This window comes from Tachypleus tridentatus, chromosome 3 (genome assembly GCF_004210375.1).
Source record: "Tachypleus tridentatus isolate NWPU-2018 chromosome 3, ASM421037v1, whole genome shotgun sequence".
NCBI classification, from domain to species: Eukaryota; Metazoa; Arthropoda; class Merostomata; order Xiphosura; family Limulidae; genus Tachypleus; species Tachypleus tridentatus.
In genome coordinates, this window is record NC_134827.1 from 23,219,316 (window position 1) to 23,233,759 (window position 14,444).

The window sequence follows — 14,444 nt, forward strand, 5'->3', positions numbered from 1 at the left end:
TATGGTCAATGTTTGAATAACCTCTGTGATCGTACATCGTCTGATTGGTTTGTTTGTTTTTTGTTGTTTTTTTAATTTCGCACAAAGCTACTCGAGGGCTATCTGTGCTAGCCGTCCCTAATTTAGCAGTGCAAGACTAGAGGGAAAGTAGTTAGTCATCACCACCCACCGCCAACTCTTGGACTACTCTTTTACCAACGAATAGTGGGATTGACCGTCACATTATAACGCCCCCACGGCTGAAAGGGCGAGCATGTTTGGTGCGACGGGGATGCGAACCCGCGACCCTCAGATTACGAGCCGCACGCCTTAACACGCTTGACCATGCCAGGCCCCGTCTAATTGGAATGAACTGGTAGAGTTTGGTTTATGTCTCTATTTGCGAGTATTATATTCACATTGTTATTATATATATATATATTCTTCATAGAACATAAACAAGATATATTTAACTTCGTTAATAAGGTTATATTTATGGTTACTTTGTTCCGTTTCAGAAACCAATATATAATTAAGGTTGATATTTTTTCCCTTAATTTATTTCAGTATCTATAATTAAAATGTTTACTGTCGTATGTGTATTTTAAATTTGTAACTGCAGTACATATAATTTCATATACATTTATATGTTTATTTATTTCAAAAAATATAGTGCAAGCAAAGTAGCAGAATCACACGAGTCCAAACACTAGTTTTGCAATATGAACTATCACAGTTGAAAAGAATACAAGGTTAACAGATGGCTGCCTGTCTTTCTGCTGAAACAACAGCTGTTGTTTTAGTTACAAACTTAAATGCCCAAACTGACAAGAATCATGCAAAGATGTTTGTTGTAAAACAATGTAGTCATCTTCGATGTTGACAATAATGAATTTTACCTCAACAGCAAACGAATCAAATTTTGTCAAACGTTCAGCAAAATTTAAGATCATCCAGTTGGAAAAAATAAAATTCAAATGATAATTAAATAATCGTACGTTTATATATTTACTGATTATTCTATTACAAAGACTGGCCATATTAATAGTTCCAGTTAAACATATTCCAAACATCTACGGGGTGTTTATTCTCCCGTCTTGGGACTTCAATTGGCGTGTCTGTATTCCATCATAAGCAATAGTAAACAAGCTCTTCTTTTCTAAGAAATTGTTCTTTCTCATGTTTATGCTGGCATTTCCTCTACCAATACCAGAGTCCGAATCGTCACTCAACGTCTCGTTACCATGACTTAATCCAAGATTGGTTTGATTCTCCATTAGTTCTAGAGATGAATCTAAAGATCCCCTTCTAATCTTGCGTGTTTCGACATGTTCCGATTGTTGGTGTATTTGACGTTGTTGTAGTTTTATGTCGTCAGAATCGTTGTTGCTCTGCATATTGTTGTTTGTTGATCCCACAAGGACATTGACTTCACCATCTTTACTAGTAGCATTGTTGACCTCACTTGCTCCATTCGAATGTCCGTTATCCACTTGGTTATAAGTTTTATGAATGTCGTCCAGTTTGGTTTTGTTCTGCAGTTCTTTATGATTGGGCGTAGTTGTTGCGTGCAATGGATCAAATACTCTCCGATCGTTAGATTCATTGGTTGTTGGTGAAATTACGGAATTTTCGAATTTGCGTGACTCTTTCTCGCTAATATTTTTCGTCACTTCAATACCATTAGTGTGACGATTTTTAATAGAAGGGTCGATAACAGTTTCGTAAACGGTGGTTCTGCTTTCTTTTATTGTTCGTATAACAGTGTTATCTTCTGTGCTCTCTACTTGTTTGTTCTGATCTGAAGAAACGTGCCTTTTTACATTATATTCTGAGCTTTGATGGACAGAGTTATAGTTATTTGTGTCTTGCATTTGTTTCTGATCAGTTTGACTGTTTAAATTGTTTCTTGTATTTATTTCGTTTGACGCTTGTATACTTGTGTTTTGGCTCTTTGAGGTTTTCGTCGAGCTGTGACCTCCAGTTTCGAGAAATTCCGACTGAGGCAGATTAAGATTTGACTCAGAAGCACTATTGTTCATTGATGTTTTATCTTTATGAGATGCTGCGTTGTTAAGTGTGTTACTACTGTTGCTTTTATCGTCGGCTTGTTCCTGAATGGACTTGACATCATCTGCATTGTTTCGAGAGTTTTCACCAGGATGTTGTCTGTTGCTGTTATGATTGTGAGGTTTATTACTTTCATGTGTCGTGTGATTCTCTTCTTGACCACGAATTCCATTATTTGTGTCATTTGTAAGGTTTTCTTTATTTACCTCTCCACCACTATTTTGATAAACAGTGTTGTTGTTTGATGTATTGTCACATGAAAAGTAAACAGGTTGACTCTCGGGCAAATTTTTACCCGGAACATCATTTCCAAGATTGGACGTTGTTTGATCAGTTGATGAGGTTATCGTATTGTTGATATTATCTCGAGGACGTATCGAGTTGTATTTCTCATTGGCATGATAATGTTGTACATTAGACATTTCAGAGAATTCTACTCGTTTTTGTTGGTGGTTATCTTTCCATCCATTTCCATTCTCCATTTCATTATTGTCTTCCGTCTGAAGGTTTCTTTGCGTTGTTTCTTGTCTTTTATCTTCATTGCCAATGTTTTGGTTTCCTGATCCCGGTTGTGGAAAGACATTCGGAGGATTATTGGTTCCAATTCCCATATTTGGCTGACGTATTTGGTAAAGGTTATTACTGCCCTTTTGATACTCAGACATACGTTCAAAACTGTCCATTCTGACCACGGGTCTTTCTTTGATAATGTGTATTTCACGAATAAATTCACGATTTACGTCTTGAGTATTATTTTCAAAAGAATTTTGGTTTTCTCTTCTGCTTACATCTTCATCTTTAGAAACATAATTCATTCCACTGGGTGGATCTGGTAGTCCTGCAATATACTGCCTATTGCTTTCTATTTCTGTCTGATAAATATTACCCTGATACGCCTCATTAACTCCTACAGAAGAAGTCACGTTTTGGTTATCCTGTAGACTCAACTCTTTTCCATCGTTAAAATACCTATATTCTCTGTTAATTTTCGTTTGATCTACTGAATCATCGTTTTTGGGAGTCTCGTATTTCACAGGTTCGTGAGGACTGGTCTCCACAGCTGACTGTTCAAGATTTGTTTCATGAAGAATTTGACTAGACGGTCCTTGCTGTTCCATCTGGTACCTAAAAATTTCTGTTTCTTCCCTTTCTTGAATGTTGTTTTGGATATCGTAATTACGTTGGTTTCTTCTGTTTTCATCAAACCTTTCTTCCCAACGTTCCTCAGCTGCCCATCTTCCTCCGACCTGATCGTTCGGATCTGGTTTTCCTTGTCTTCTGTAACGTTCTTCTGGCAAAATAAAGTTGCCAGTCCAAGCTACCTGCGGCCTGCCGTTTGGTATATGTTGACCATAGATATCATAACCTCTGTTTGGCAAATAAACATCACTATTCGTCCTATGATACCTAGAAAACTTCAACTGGTTATCTCGAGGATCTAAGCGGAAAGAGTCATCCCTGTACAAAATCCTGTGTGGGCGACTTCTGTGCATGACATTTTGATCTTGGACATTTACGTATTCCCGTCGTTCCTTATAGAGATCTGGCTGACTGTTGCTACGATGGAGTCCATCATCGTTGTGTTCCAAGTACCTAACGTTTTGGAGGTCATGTTCATGTACAGGACTTCTCAGATAAAGAATCTCTCTTCGTCTCGGTTCGTGTCCTCGTCCATCTTGGTCAAGGTAACGCATGTCATCAAGTTCTTCTGTTCTGTACATTTCGTATCTGTCTGTACCTCTCCGACGCCGATTTGCAATATTTCTGCGAACCACATAATTATTTCCCACAAGCTGCCCGCTAGCGCCATCTCTTGGCAGATCGTCAATTCTGACTTGGCCATCTTCTGAAGCGCCCCTCATGTCACGATAAATTCGTTCCACACGATCTCCTCTATAGCCCATGTTATCACGCCCGCTATAGTCTTCATTCATGGTGTCTTGTTGGTGAGAGTCTCGAGGTGTCCCCCTTTCTCCTTCGTGTTCAACATATCCTGTATCTGTTCTGATCAGCTCTTCTCTGTCGTAATCAGGGTGTTTATTGAACCTCCAGACGCGCATGTTATCTTCATTCGAAGCCTGTTTTCTGAGGGTCCTAGCAGGGAATGTGGAAAATCAAAATTAGATGTGTTAGGTAAGAAACTCAACAGTCCAACTCCCTACATTGGTGCATTGTAATTTAATGATTTCTAAATTATATTTGTTATTTAAATTAACAATAATGTAGAATATGTTTTTATTACCTTTATCATTTAGCTGAAAACACTGCATAAATAAAACTAATATTTTGCTTATTCACACGCATGCTCACATTATTCAAAATTACTTAATGTGCACTACATACACACGCGATTTATTTATATTTTTCTTCCTATGAAATCGTTCATAACTTATCAGCATTAGCTGCAGTTCACTTATTTCTTTTTAAAAACATCTATTGATTTAGTAAATAAATATATTATGAAACACCAAAACTAATTCATTTCAAACCTACATTTAATGCAAATGCATTTTATAAGTTTAATGATGGGTTTTTAGTTACCAAAGATGAATAATAATAAAATACTAAAGATCTACGTTTGTTCATTAATAAATTATTTCTAGCACTGAGTAGAACTAACAAACATTTTTATAACAATGAAATAATCAAACCATCTTTATTAATTGAAAGAATCAACACATATTTATAACAATGGGTTCATCAACAATAAAAAAAAAACATTTAGAAAGAACATCCAGAAGGATTCACGTAGCGTAGCGCACATTGGAATATTTATTGAAGAGCTACATCCACAGAAACGTATTTATTTCTTCAACGTTTTACCTTACGGTTTCATTAAGACCCGGAAACCGCAGAAAACAAAAGTCTTAACTAGAAAAACAGCTGACGTAATTTAGAGCAATAGCAACAAGTCTTTACGTACCATCTGAAACGAGATCATCTGACCTACCAACAATAAAAGACAACAATTCTAAATGTATGACAACAATATAAACACTGTGAGCAAAATGTTTATTTAAAGACAAAAAGTGTCTACTGAATCTTGGAGATAAACAGCACATGTGATCACAATCATAAACATAAGCTTTTTTAGGGATAAATTATAACAGAAGGGCCCCCCCCGCTAGTTCAGCGGTAAGTCTACGGATTTACAAAGCTAAAATCAGGGGTTCGATTCCCCTCGGTGGGCTTAGCAGATAGCCTCATGTGACTTTGCTATAAGAACACACACACACACATAACAGAAGGTATATCCAAGATGTCCACGGAAAACATACAAGTTCAACATTTAAAGTGACAACCCTTTATTTCTGTTTAACAAAGTTTTCTCAGACCTGATGACAAAGGACACTGTGATATTTATTAAAATGGGACAAACTATGTTGAGCCTTCTTTGTTAACCTAAAGATGACCCAGGTAGGTCGAAACGTTGTTCCCCGCTTTATTACTAAAAGTGTTAATACCCATACCAGCAGTTCTGATATACATTTCGTGTTGAACCTTCAGAAGTCCACCAACTTCGCCCATCATTGACGAACTACATCGACTTGAATATGCAAAATATATTGTTCACGTGACTTGTGAATCTTTACAAATGTGAATGTGTAGCCACTAAATCATTGAAAGTTTACACACACGCAAAAAGAGCTCAAAAGTATGTATTCAAAACAGTTGGACAATGTATGTCCATAAACATTAACAATACACAGTTTCTTTGGCCACTTGTACTGTGACGTTTTTCTATTACGTAGATGTAAGAGTAGCTAGCCATTGGGTGATAATGCCGAAATAGATTCTGACATAATTTTGACGAACCATATTGATACTAGACCAGTGCACGACTGGACACTTGGTAGAGGAAGTCTCCTGCATAAGTCCAGTCAGCCTTTAAGTATTAAAATAGGAATGATTTGCCACGGTTTCATAGACAGAAAATATCAGATTCGAGAAGTCTTCTGTCAGAAGGGAGAGACGATGATCGTTGTAAATGGTGGATTTATATACATATTATATGAACATTCTAAACACATTCTACGCTATATCTTTTCTAAAAAATAGTGTATATATATGTGGCTGTAACTAGGTTTACGGTTTACCTTAGTCCCCCGCTGGCACAGCGATAAGTCTACGGATTTACAACGCTAAAATCAAAGGCTCGATTCCCCTCGGTGGACGTAGCAGGTAATCCGATGTGGCTTTGCTATAGGAAACCCCCTCTGGTATTCGTGCAACCCGTTTAACTTTACAGGTTTATTATATTTCATTGAGAACATGTCTCGTCTTTTTGTTTGTTTTTTAAATAAATATTTTATTTGCAGTTTTATATTCTTATCATATATTTATTATCATTTTTAATTCTTGATCACGTGATACATAAGGTCTTATTGTTATTGTCTTTAATTGCATTGTTTAATTGTTTGTTTTGTTAAATGTTGGTCTTGTGTTTAGTAGGATCTCTATTTCCTGATAACCCGTCACACCAGATATGCTCGCCATTTCAGCCGTGGGGGAGTTATAATGTGACGGCCAGTCCCACTAATCGTTGGTAAAAGAGTAGACTAAGAGTTAGTGGTGGGTGCTGTTGACTAGCTGCCTTCCCTCTTGTCTTTCAATACTACATTAGGGACGGCTGTCGCAGAGAGCCCAGGTGCAGCTTTGTGCGAAATTCTAAACAATCCAAACTACTTTATAGTCATAAAATGAAACATTAAGAAAATAAAGAATTTTCACCGGTAACTGACTGTTCATCTTAATTTAATAATAAGAAGAAACATATCTTTCTTTATAAAAACAAATAAACTTAGCAAGTTTTATTTATAACAACAGGTCTCGTTTTGTTGGTTAACTTCAGTTAAAGCCACTCCAGGGCTATCTGTGCTAGTCGTCTCTAATTCTGAAGTTTTTCTTTGTTTTTTTTTTGTAATTAAACACAAAGCCACACAATAGGATATCAGTGCTCTGCTCACCACGGGTATCGAAACCCAGGTTTTAGCGTCGTAAATCCGCAGACACGCTGCTGTGCCACCACTTATGCAATTTCCATATGTAACTGAGGTTAGAATATATTGCAAGGTATCCGTACATCGATACACATGTATCACACGAAAATTACAAATAAAGTCCGTTCTTAAAAAAAAGATCCATTAAGGATTGTGTAAATAAAGAGCTCACTGAAATGCCGAAAATATAACTTAAACCCATTTATTTTGCTTCCGCTGTTAATCAAGTACTTAAGAGTAAAAGTAATGCATAAACTGTACATACAACTTAGCCAGAAACTGACGTAAAGAAGATTACCGGGAGAACAGGTCTAACACAATCACATGTATGAACAATAAATACAACTTAGCCAGAAACTGATGTAAAGAAGATTACCGGGAGAACAGGTCTAACACAATCACATGTATGAACAATAAATACAACTTAGCCAGAAACTGATGTAAAGAAGATTACCGGGAGAACAGGTCTAACACAATCACATGTATGAACAATAAATACAACTTAGCCAGAAACTGATGTAAAGAAGATTACCGGGAGAACAGGTCTAACACAATCACATGTATGAACAATAAATACAACTTAGCCAGAAACTGATGTAAAGAAGATTACCGGGAGAACAGGTCTAACACAATCACATGTATGAACAATAAATACAACTTAGCCAGAAACTGATGAAGAGGAGATTCCCGGGAGAACAGGTCTAACACAATCACATGTATGAACAATAAATACAACCAGAAACTAATGAAGATAAGGTTCCCGGGAGAGCAGGTCTGATACATTCAAAAATATGAACAATAAATACAACCAGAGACTAATGAAGATAAGGTTCCCGGGAGAGCAGGTCTGATACATTCAAAAATATGAACAATAAATACAACCAGAGACTAATGAAGATAAGGTTCCCGGGAGAGCAGGTCTGATACATTCAAAAATATGAACAATAAATACAACCAGAAACTAATGAAGATAAGGTTCCCGGGAGAGCAGGTCTGATACATTCAAAATATGAACAATTAATACAACCAGAAACTAATGAAGATAAGGTTCCCGGAGAGCAGGTCTGATACACTCAAAAGTATGAACAATAAATACAACCAGAAACTAATGAAGATAAGGTTCCCGGGAGAGCAGGTCTGATACATTCAAAAATATGAACAATAAATACAACCAGAGACTAATGAAGATAAGGTTCCCGGGAGAGCAGGTCTGATACATTCAAAAATATGAACAATAAATACAACCAGAAACTAATGAAGATAAGGTTCCCGGGAGAGCAGGTCTGATACATTCAAAAATATGAACAATTAATACAACCAGAAACTAATGAAGATAAGGTTCCCGGGAGAGCAGGTCTGATACACTCAAAAGTATGAACAATAAATACAACCAGAAACTAATGAAGATAAGGTTCCCGGGAAAGCAGGTCTAACACAATCACTTTTGAACTTAAAAAGAAATCGTCAACAAAAAATCAGAGCATTTCAACAGTTTAAACAAACGAGTCAATCAACACTGTTCTACTCTTTAATCAACGAAGATGTTTCAGTTCTAACGCATACAAAAACGAGCATTAATGTTGGCTTGATTAATGCACACCTTCAAGAAACGAAGCAGAACAAAACTTGAGAACAGTTTGTCAGGTATAACCTCCATATGTTTGTCATAAATAACCTTCATGCCAGATAAAACATGCTATGTGGTTACCAGATATAATCTCCATGTGTTTGTTTGCCTGTGTTTCCCAGCTATAACCTTCATGTGAAAAAATTTCAAAGTTTATTATCCATAATATGACGACAAAGTAGAAAATGTTTTACGTTATTGAGACATAGTAACTCAAAATCTCATTAGCAAAGACACTGCATGACGTTGGTAACAGTGAATCGTTAGGAAAACATCCTGTAGTTGTGTAACTGTAAGTTACACAACTTAGAAACAATTTAAATATAAAATACATTACGAAGCACACAATACAAACAGTTTATATTTTAGAAACATTATTATTAAAATATAAAGTCTACAGAGAAAACAACTGACCACCTGGTTTGTTTTTAGATTTTGTTCTTTTTTAATTCAAAATTATCAATTTTATCTTTAGTTTCTTATATTTGGATTTTTTTGTTTATTTGAAAAAAAATACTGCTATGTTTAGTTAACACAGTAACTAAGAACGAAACCATGGGAAGTTTCGAACCTTTAATCTCATTTATATGTGTTTATTAACTTACTATGTCTTACTTTGAACTAAAATGTTAATATTTGAGTAAAGAATATTTATTGTTCTGAATAGTTACTTATGTTTTTATTTATTTATCACACATAATATAATTCTCCGAAATAGTTTTAAAATACAGCATTTAAACTTAGTTTCTAAGTAACATTACAATAATTATTTTTAATAGTTGTACTGAGTTTTATTACTTCCGATACTTCTTTTAAGTAATGTTATGTTTTTCGAACATCATATTTTTGTCTCATATTTTAAGTAAACAACGGACCAGTGCTGCTGTCCCCCGCTGACACACCGTTAAGTCTACGAATTTACAACGCTACAATCAGGGATTTCAATCTCCTCAGTGGACTCAGCAGATAGCCCGATGTGGTTTTGCTGTATGAAAATACACACGCTAATGTACTAACAAATCATTAATCTATTTGTTATAAGTTCATGAGTTTCAGTGGAGGTTAGTTAGAGAAATTTCAACTCATATTGTTCTATTTCAACGTGTGTGTGACCTTACCTTCGTCCATCAGTTTCACTGGTTTCTTTAATTGTTATGACTTCTTCAGAGGGACCAACTTTACTGGGTGACGTCACAACATCATTCTTCCTATTACGTGATTGACAAGCAATTCTTATAGTTACTTCTTTACGCAAGCAAATAATGGCTAAAGTTAACAAAAGCCAGTAACTGTGTAAGTAAATTAAAGAAAGTTTCAATATGTTATTATCACACAAAGTGATATAAATATCATATCTGAAGGAACAAAGCAAACATAATATCAGTTCGCGTTTTTCAATAATTTAGAATGTAGTTCAGATATTTAGTTTTAACTTGTAACCTATCAAATAAAAAGACGTATTACATTGTAACTAGCAATATTTACATACAATAAATACACATACAACTGAACGAATACCAAATAGAAAACACACCCATTGCCTCAGTTACAATTACTACTCATTTCTCTATTCACTTAACCAATTATTAATCAAAACCTTTAAATAATAAAAGTGTGGATTCATATATCAAAAGTATCACATGCAAATTTTTTCAACAGTTAACTGTAGATATACATCAGGCTAAGAAACGACGTATCTATATGTGTACTAACTTTACTGAAAACTTTAGAAGTTATGTAAATTTAGATTCAGATTTTTGTAAGGCTATAATCAATCTGATATTGCCACAGTAAGAACACACAACAGAAAATATGAGTTCAGTATACGTTAAAGAAGGACATTGAGTATAATTGAGTTCTTAAAGTGTCGTGCATTTCTGAGAACTATCAAAACGATCGTTTCGTCATAGTACATTTATCTTACCTATTCCGTCCTCTGTAGTAACAGCAGTAACATATCAACCAGATTAAAAGCAGTAGCAGTACTAAGATAACAAAGACGATGAGAAACCAGAAAACAATGTCGTAATCTTCCTGTCTCACTTCCCTTACCTGTAAGAATTATTATAAGTACAAAATGTTTCGTTGAAAGATATCTAATCAAAGTGGTTTCTAATTAGGCTTAATTAAAACCAGCTTTATATTTTTTTAACGTTTTAACCCTCTTATTTTAATAAACTCAACCGTTAAGACTCAGTTATCAGGTTGATAATTACTCTAGTGACTTTAATTGTTTACAGGATTTAATAAATTTAACGACCGTTCTTTTATCTGTTTACAGCATAAGATGTGCAAACTTGTCGAACAGTGACTAGGCTTAATTAACCACCTTTATTTATATATATATATATATATATATATATATATTTGTTTTACGTTTCAATCCTTTTATGCTTATGAACTCAACCATTCAGATTCATATGTTATAATTACTCTAGTGACTTTAATTGTTTACAGGATTTAATAAATTTAACGACTGTTTATCCAGACATGTCGACAAGTGATTAGGCTTAATTAACCACCTTTATATATATATATTTCAGGTAACCAAATGATTAAATTGTATTCCTTTGAAAACCTACTCTGATACTGATGACAAATATTCATAAAATAAATGAAATTGATATTAAACATTGATCAGTGAGATTATAGAGTAATGAAAACTCTCCTTTTGGACGAGTAAAATTATTTTCAGAAAATTCATAGCATAATATCCCACCCTCTCGAAACTTTAATGACTTCTCGTAAACTAATCTTTACTAGAAATGTATTTCTTAACAGCTAGTCAGCGAATCTGGGAAACATGTTTGGTAGAATGATTATCGAATAAAGCATTTCGGTACTCTCTCTTTGGCTTCCCCCCCCCCCAGTGGTGCAGTAGAACGTCTGCAGACTCAAACCGTGGTGGGCTGAGCACAGATAGCCCACTATGTAGCTTTGTGTTTAGTTCCAAACAAACAAATACTCTTTTAAAAAATTAACAGAGATTTGAACATTTTGAGATATCTGGAATCTGAATTACCCATCAACGTGGCGAAATGTACACTAGTTTCTACACATAAGACGGTGATTGCGCAAAAACAGATCTAGTTTCTAAGCTCTATAAAGCCGTTTCTTCGCGGTTTTCGCGACTTCTGTCGATGGAAATGACCAAAAAAACTCAACAAAGATTACTTGTCGCTCTAAAGTAGATAACTGTATTACCTGTCTGAACATAAACACTTTTACTATTCTGTGCAAGAGGAACACATTTCGACCACGCTATTGAAAGGTGAGTTCTTCTTACAATAATGGAGGTTTCTAAGCCTAACGGATGAAACTTTTTTTTTTCTTTTCTTGGATATTTATTTTTGTTCTAGCTTTAATATCACAAACAGTGACGTCACTTCATAACCAACCCAATATTCCGAATCCTGTCTTATTGATTTGCATACTGGAAGTTAAAATACATTTATCTCCAGTCATTTCCGCTTAATTTTTTTTTCTGATAAAATAATGTTCTGAAATTTAAATTAATACTCAAAGTAAAATTAGCAGACAAACACCTTTCAATTTTTGTAAATAACGAATGGTAAACACTACGGAATCTATAGAAAGTTAAAAGCTCAGTTTTCTATAAATATTTTTTAATCTTAAACTCTGAAACTCAGTTGTAGGTTTGCTCAGAACTGATAGAAAAGTTTTCAGCTCAACTCAGTCCAATTTTTCTTCTGATGAAAATTCCTCGAATTTTAGAGAAATGGGTCAAACATTACACAAACCAAATACACTTGGCGAAAGTTCCAATGATTGTGAAAATATCGTATTTAACAAGTTTTAAATATTTTGAAGTATTATCAAATACACGGTAGAAACACTTAACAATTCAATACCTACCTAGGTCATAACTCATTTATTAATCGAAATTCTTGTGTATGCGGTGATAAGAAATTATGTAACGCTTAAAGTTTCAAAACTCACCTCGCTTTTGTCTTGGAGGACGTACTGCCGACCATAAATAGCACTGAAAAGATACACAGTGATGTCATAAATTTTACAAGGCGTATGTATACAGGGTGGCCCAAAAATCACACATCCTTTAAGTTATGCAACTTCTGTGTATCGATTTTAGAAGTTTTATTTGTATTTCAGATAAGATTGGATGATACGTAAAAATAAACCCAAAGCACTGACGAATTAAATCAGCTAATTACAAATGCTTTCCATCGAATCAGAGTTGAAAATTCTGTAACAGTACATCAGGTACTCTGTCGTAGATGTCATGATTGTTTGAATGCTAGTTTAGCCCACTTTAAGCATCACAAATGATGTAGCAGTGTATGTATACAGTTTATTTGTTGTATGAAATATTAATAAAGATGTTTCTTTCTGGCTTTTAGGCTTATTTACTACAGCCAAACGAGCATTCCAAATGTGAATACAGTTTTGAACAATCCTGTGTATATACCAAAGTGCCAGCTTCTAGTTTACGTAACTGTATCAAACTTCGTTCGCATGTCTGTTTTAATCCAATATCAGCACACCTGATAAAACGTCCTATTTTATAGTAATGAATTAAACACATCAGGTTGTAGAGATTCTGTGATGTTGTTTTGTTTGTTTGTTTTTATTTCGAGCAAAGCTACTCGAGGGCTATCTGCGCTAGCCGTCCCTAATTTAGCAGTGTAAGACTAGAGGGAAGGCAGCTAGTCATCACCACCCACCGCCAACTCTTGGGCTACCCTTTTACCAACGAATAGTGGGATTGACCGTCACATTCAGCCGTGAGGGCGTTATAAAGGGCGAGCATGTTTGGCGCGACCGGGATTCGAACCCGCGACCCTCGGATTACGAGTCAAACGCCTTAACACGCTTGGCCATGCCGGGCCGATTCTGTGATGTTATATACAGAGTAACCATAAAGTCCTTGTGCAGTTGGAATCTTTAACAACCTCACTTTTATATAAGATATAAGCAATCTGTTATAGGACAAATAAAGGGAATGTATTCAGAACCTAAATAAAAGTGTTGAAGATTCATTTGTTTTAATTTCTTTCTCTTATTTTCTAGATAATAAATCCTTTACTGTACTGAATGGTTTCGATCTTGGCCACTTCGCTCCCCAGACTTGTCCCCATTAGATTTTTTTCCAGTGGGGGCATGTAAAAACTGAAGCTTATACTACAAAGACTTCCTCTCTAAACAATCTTAGAACTAGTATATCAAATGTGATCAGTGCTATAATTCATACATAACTACAGAATGTGTTCGGGGAACATCGAAATCGCGTTCGGTTTTGTATCCCAAACGATAGTGGATATGTTGAAAGTTTACATTCTTACAATTAAATATACTAAATCTTGAATAAAGTCCCTCTTTTCCCATTTTACAGGTTGTTTATATCTTATATAGAAGTGAAGTTATGTTGGGGGTGTATAGCAAAACCATATCGAGCTATCCGTGTCCATCGAGGGGAATCGAGCCCCTGATTTTAGCATTATAAATCCGAAGACTTATCGCTGCCCCAGCGGGGGAAAGGTGAAGTTATTAGATTCAAACTGCGCAAGGACTTTATGGACACCATGTATTTTATTTTTTGCTATAATGTGAGTTTGCGAAGACAGACAATAGTTTCCAACATGTATTTGCACAATATCTAATGACATTTGAGCCCCAGTAGCTTAATGGCAAGTTAGAATATCTTTGATGCTAGAATTCGAGGTTCGCTCCTTACAATGAGCACAGAATAGACATACCATGTAGTGTATATTTCGCTAAAGAATTCGAGG

The 14,444-nt window shown here is 35.2% G+C and overlaps 1 protein-coding gene across 2 annotated transcripts in view; it reads right to left on the minus strand.

Annotated features, from left to right (window-relative positions):
* Window positions 1-957: 957 nt before the first annotated feature.
* LOC143246530 (uncharacterized) overlaps window positions 958-14,444 on the minus strand; it is a 77,413-nt gene continuing 63,926 nt past the window's right edge. For both annotated transcript variants that reach the window (XM_076493392.1, XM_076493391.1), the window contains 4 exons: window positions 12,637-12,679; window positions 10,601-10,728; window positions 9,795-9,884; window positions 958-4,143 (listed from right to left, as the gene is read on the minus strand). In XM_076493392.1, the coding sequence (XP_076349507.1) occupies window positions 1,053-4,143; window positions 9,795-9,884; window positions 10,601-10,728; window positions 12,637-12,679 (3,352 nt within the window). In that variant the 3' untranslated portion in view covers window positions 958-1,052. The remainder of the gene's footprint in view (window positions 4,144-9,794; window positions 9,885-10,600; window positions 10,729-12,636; window positions 12,680-14,444) is intronic.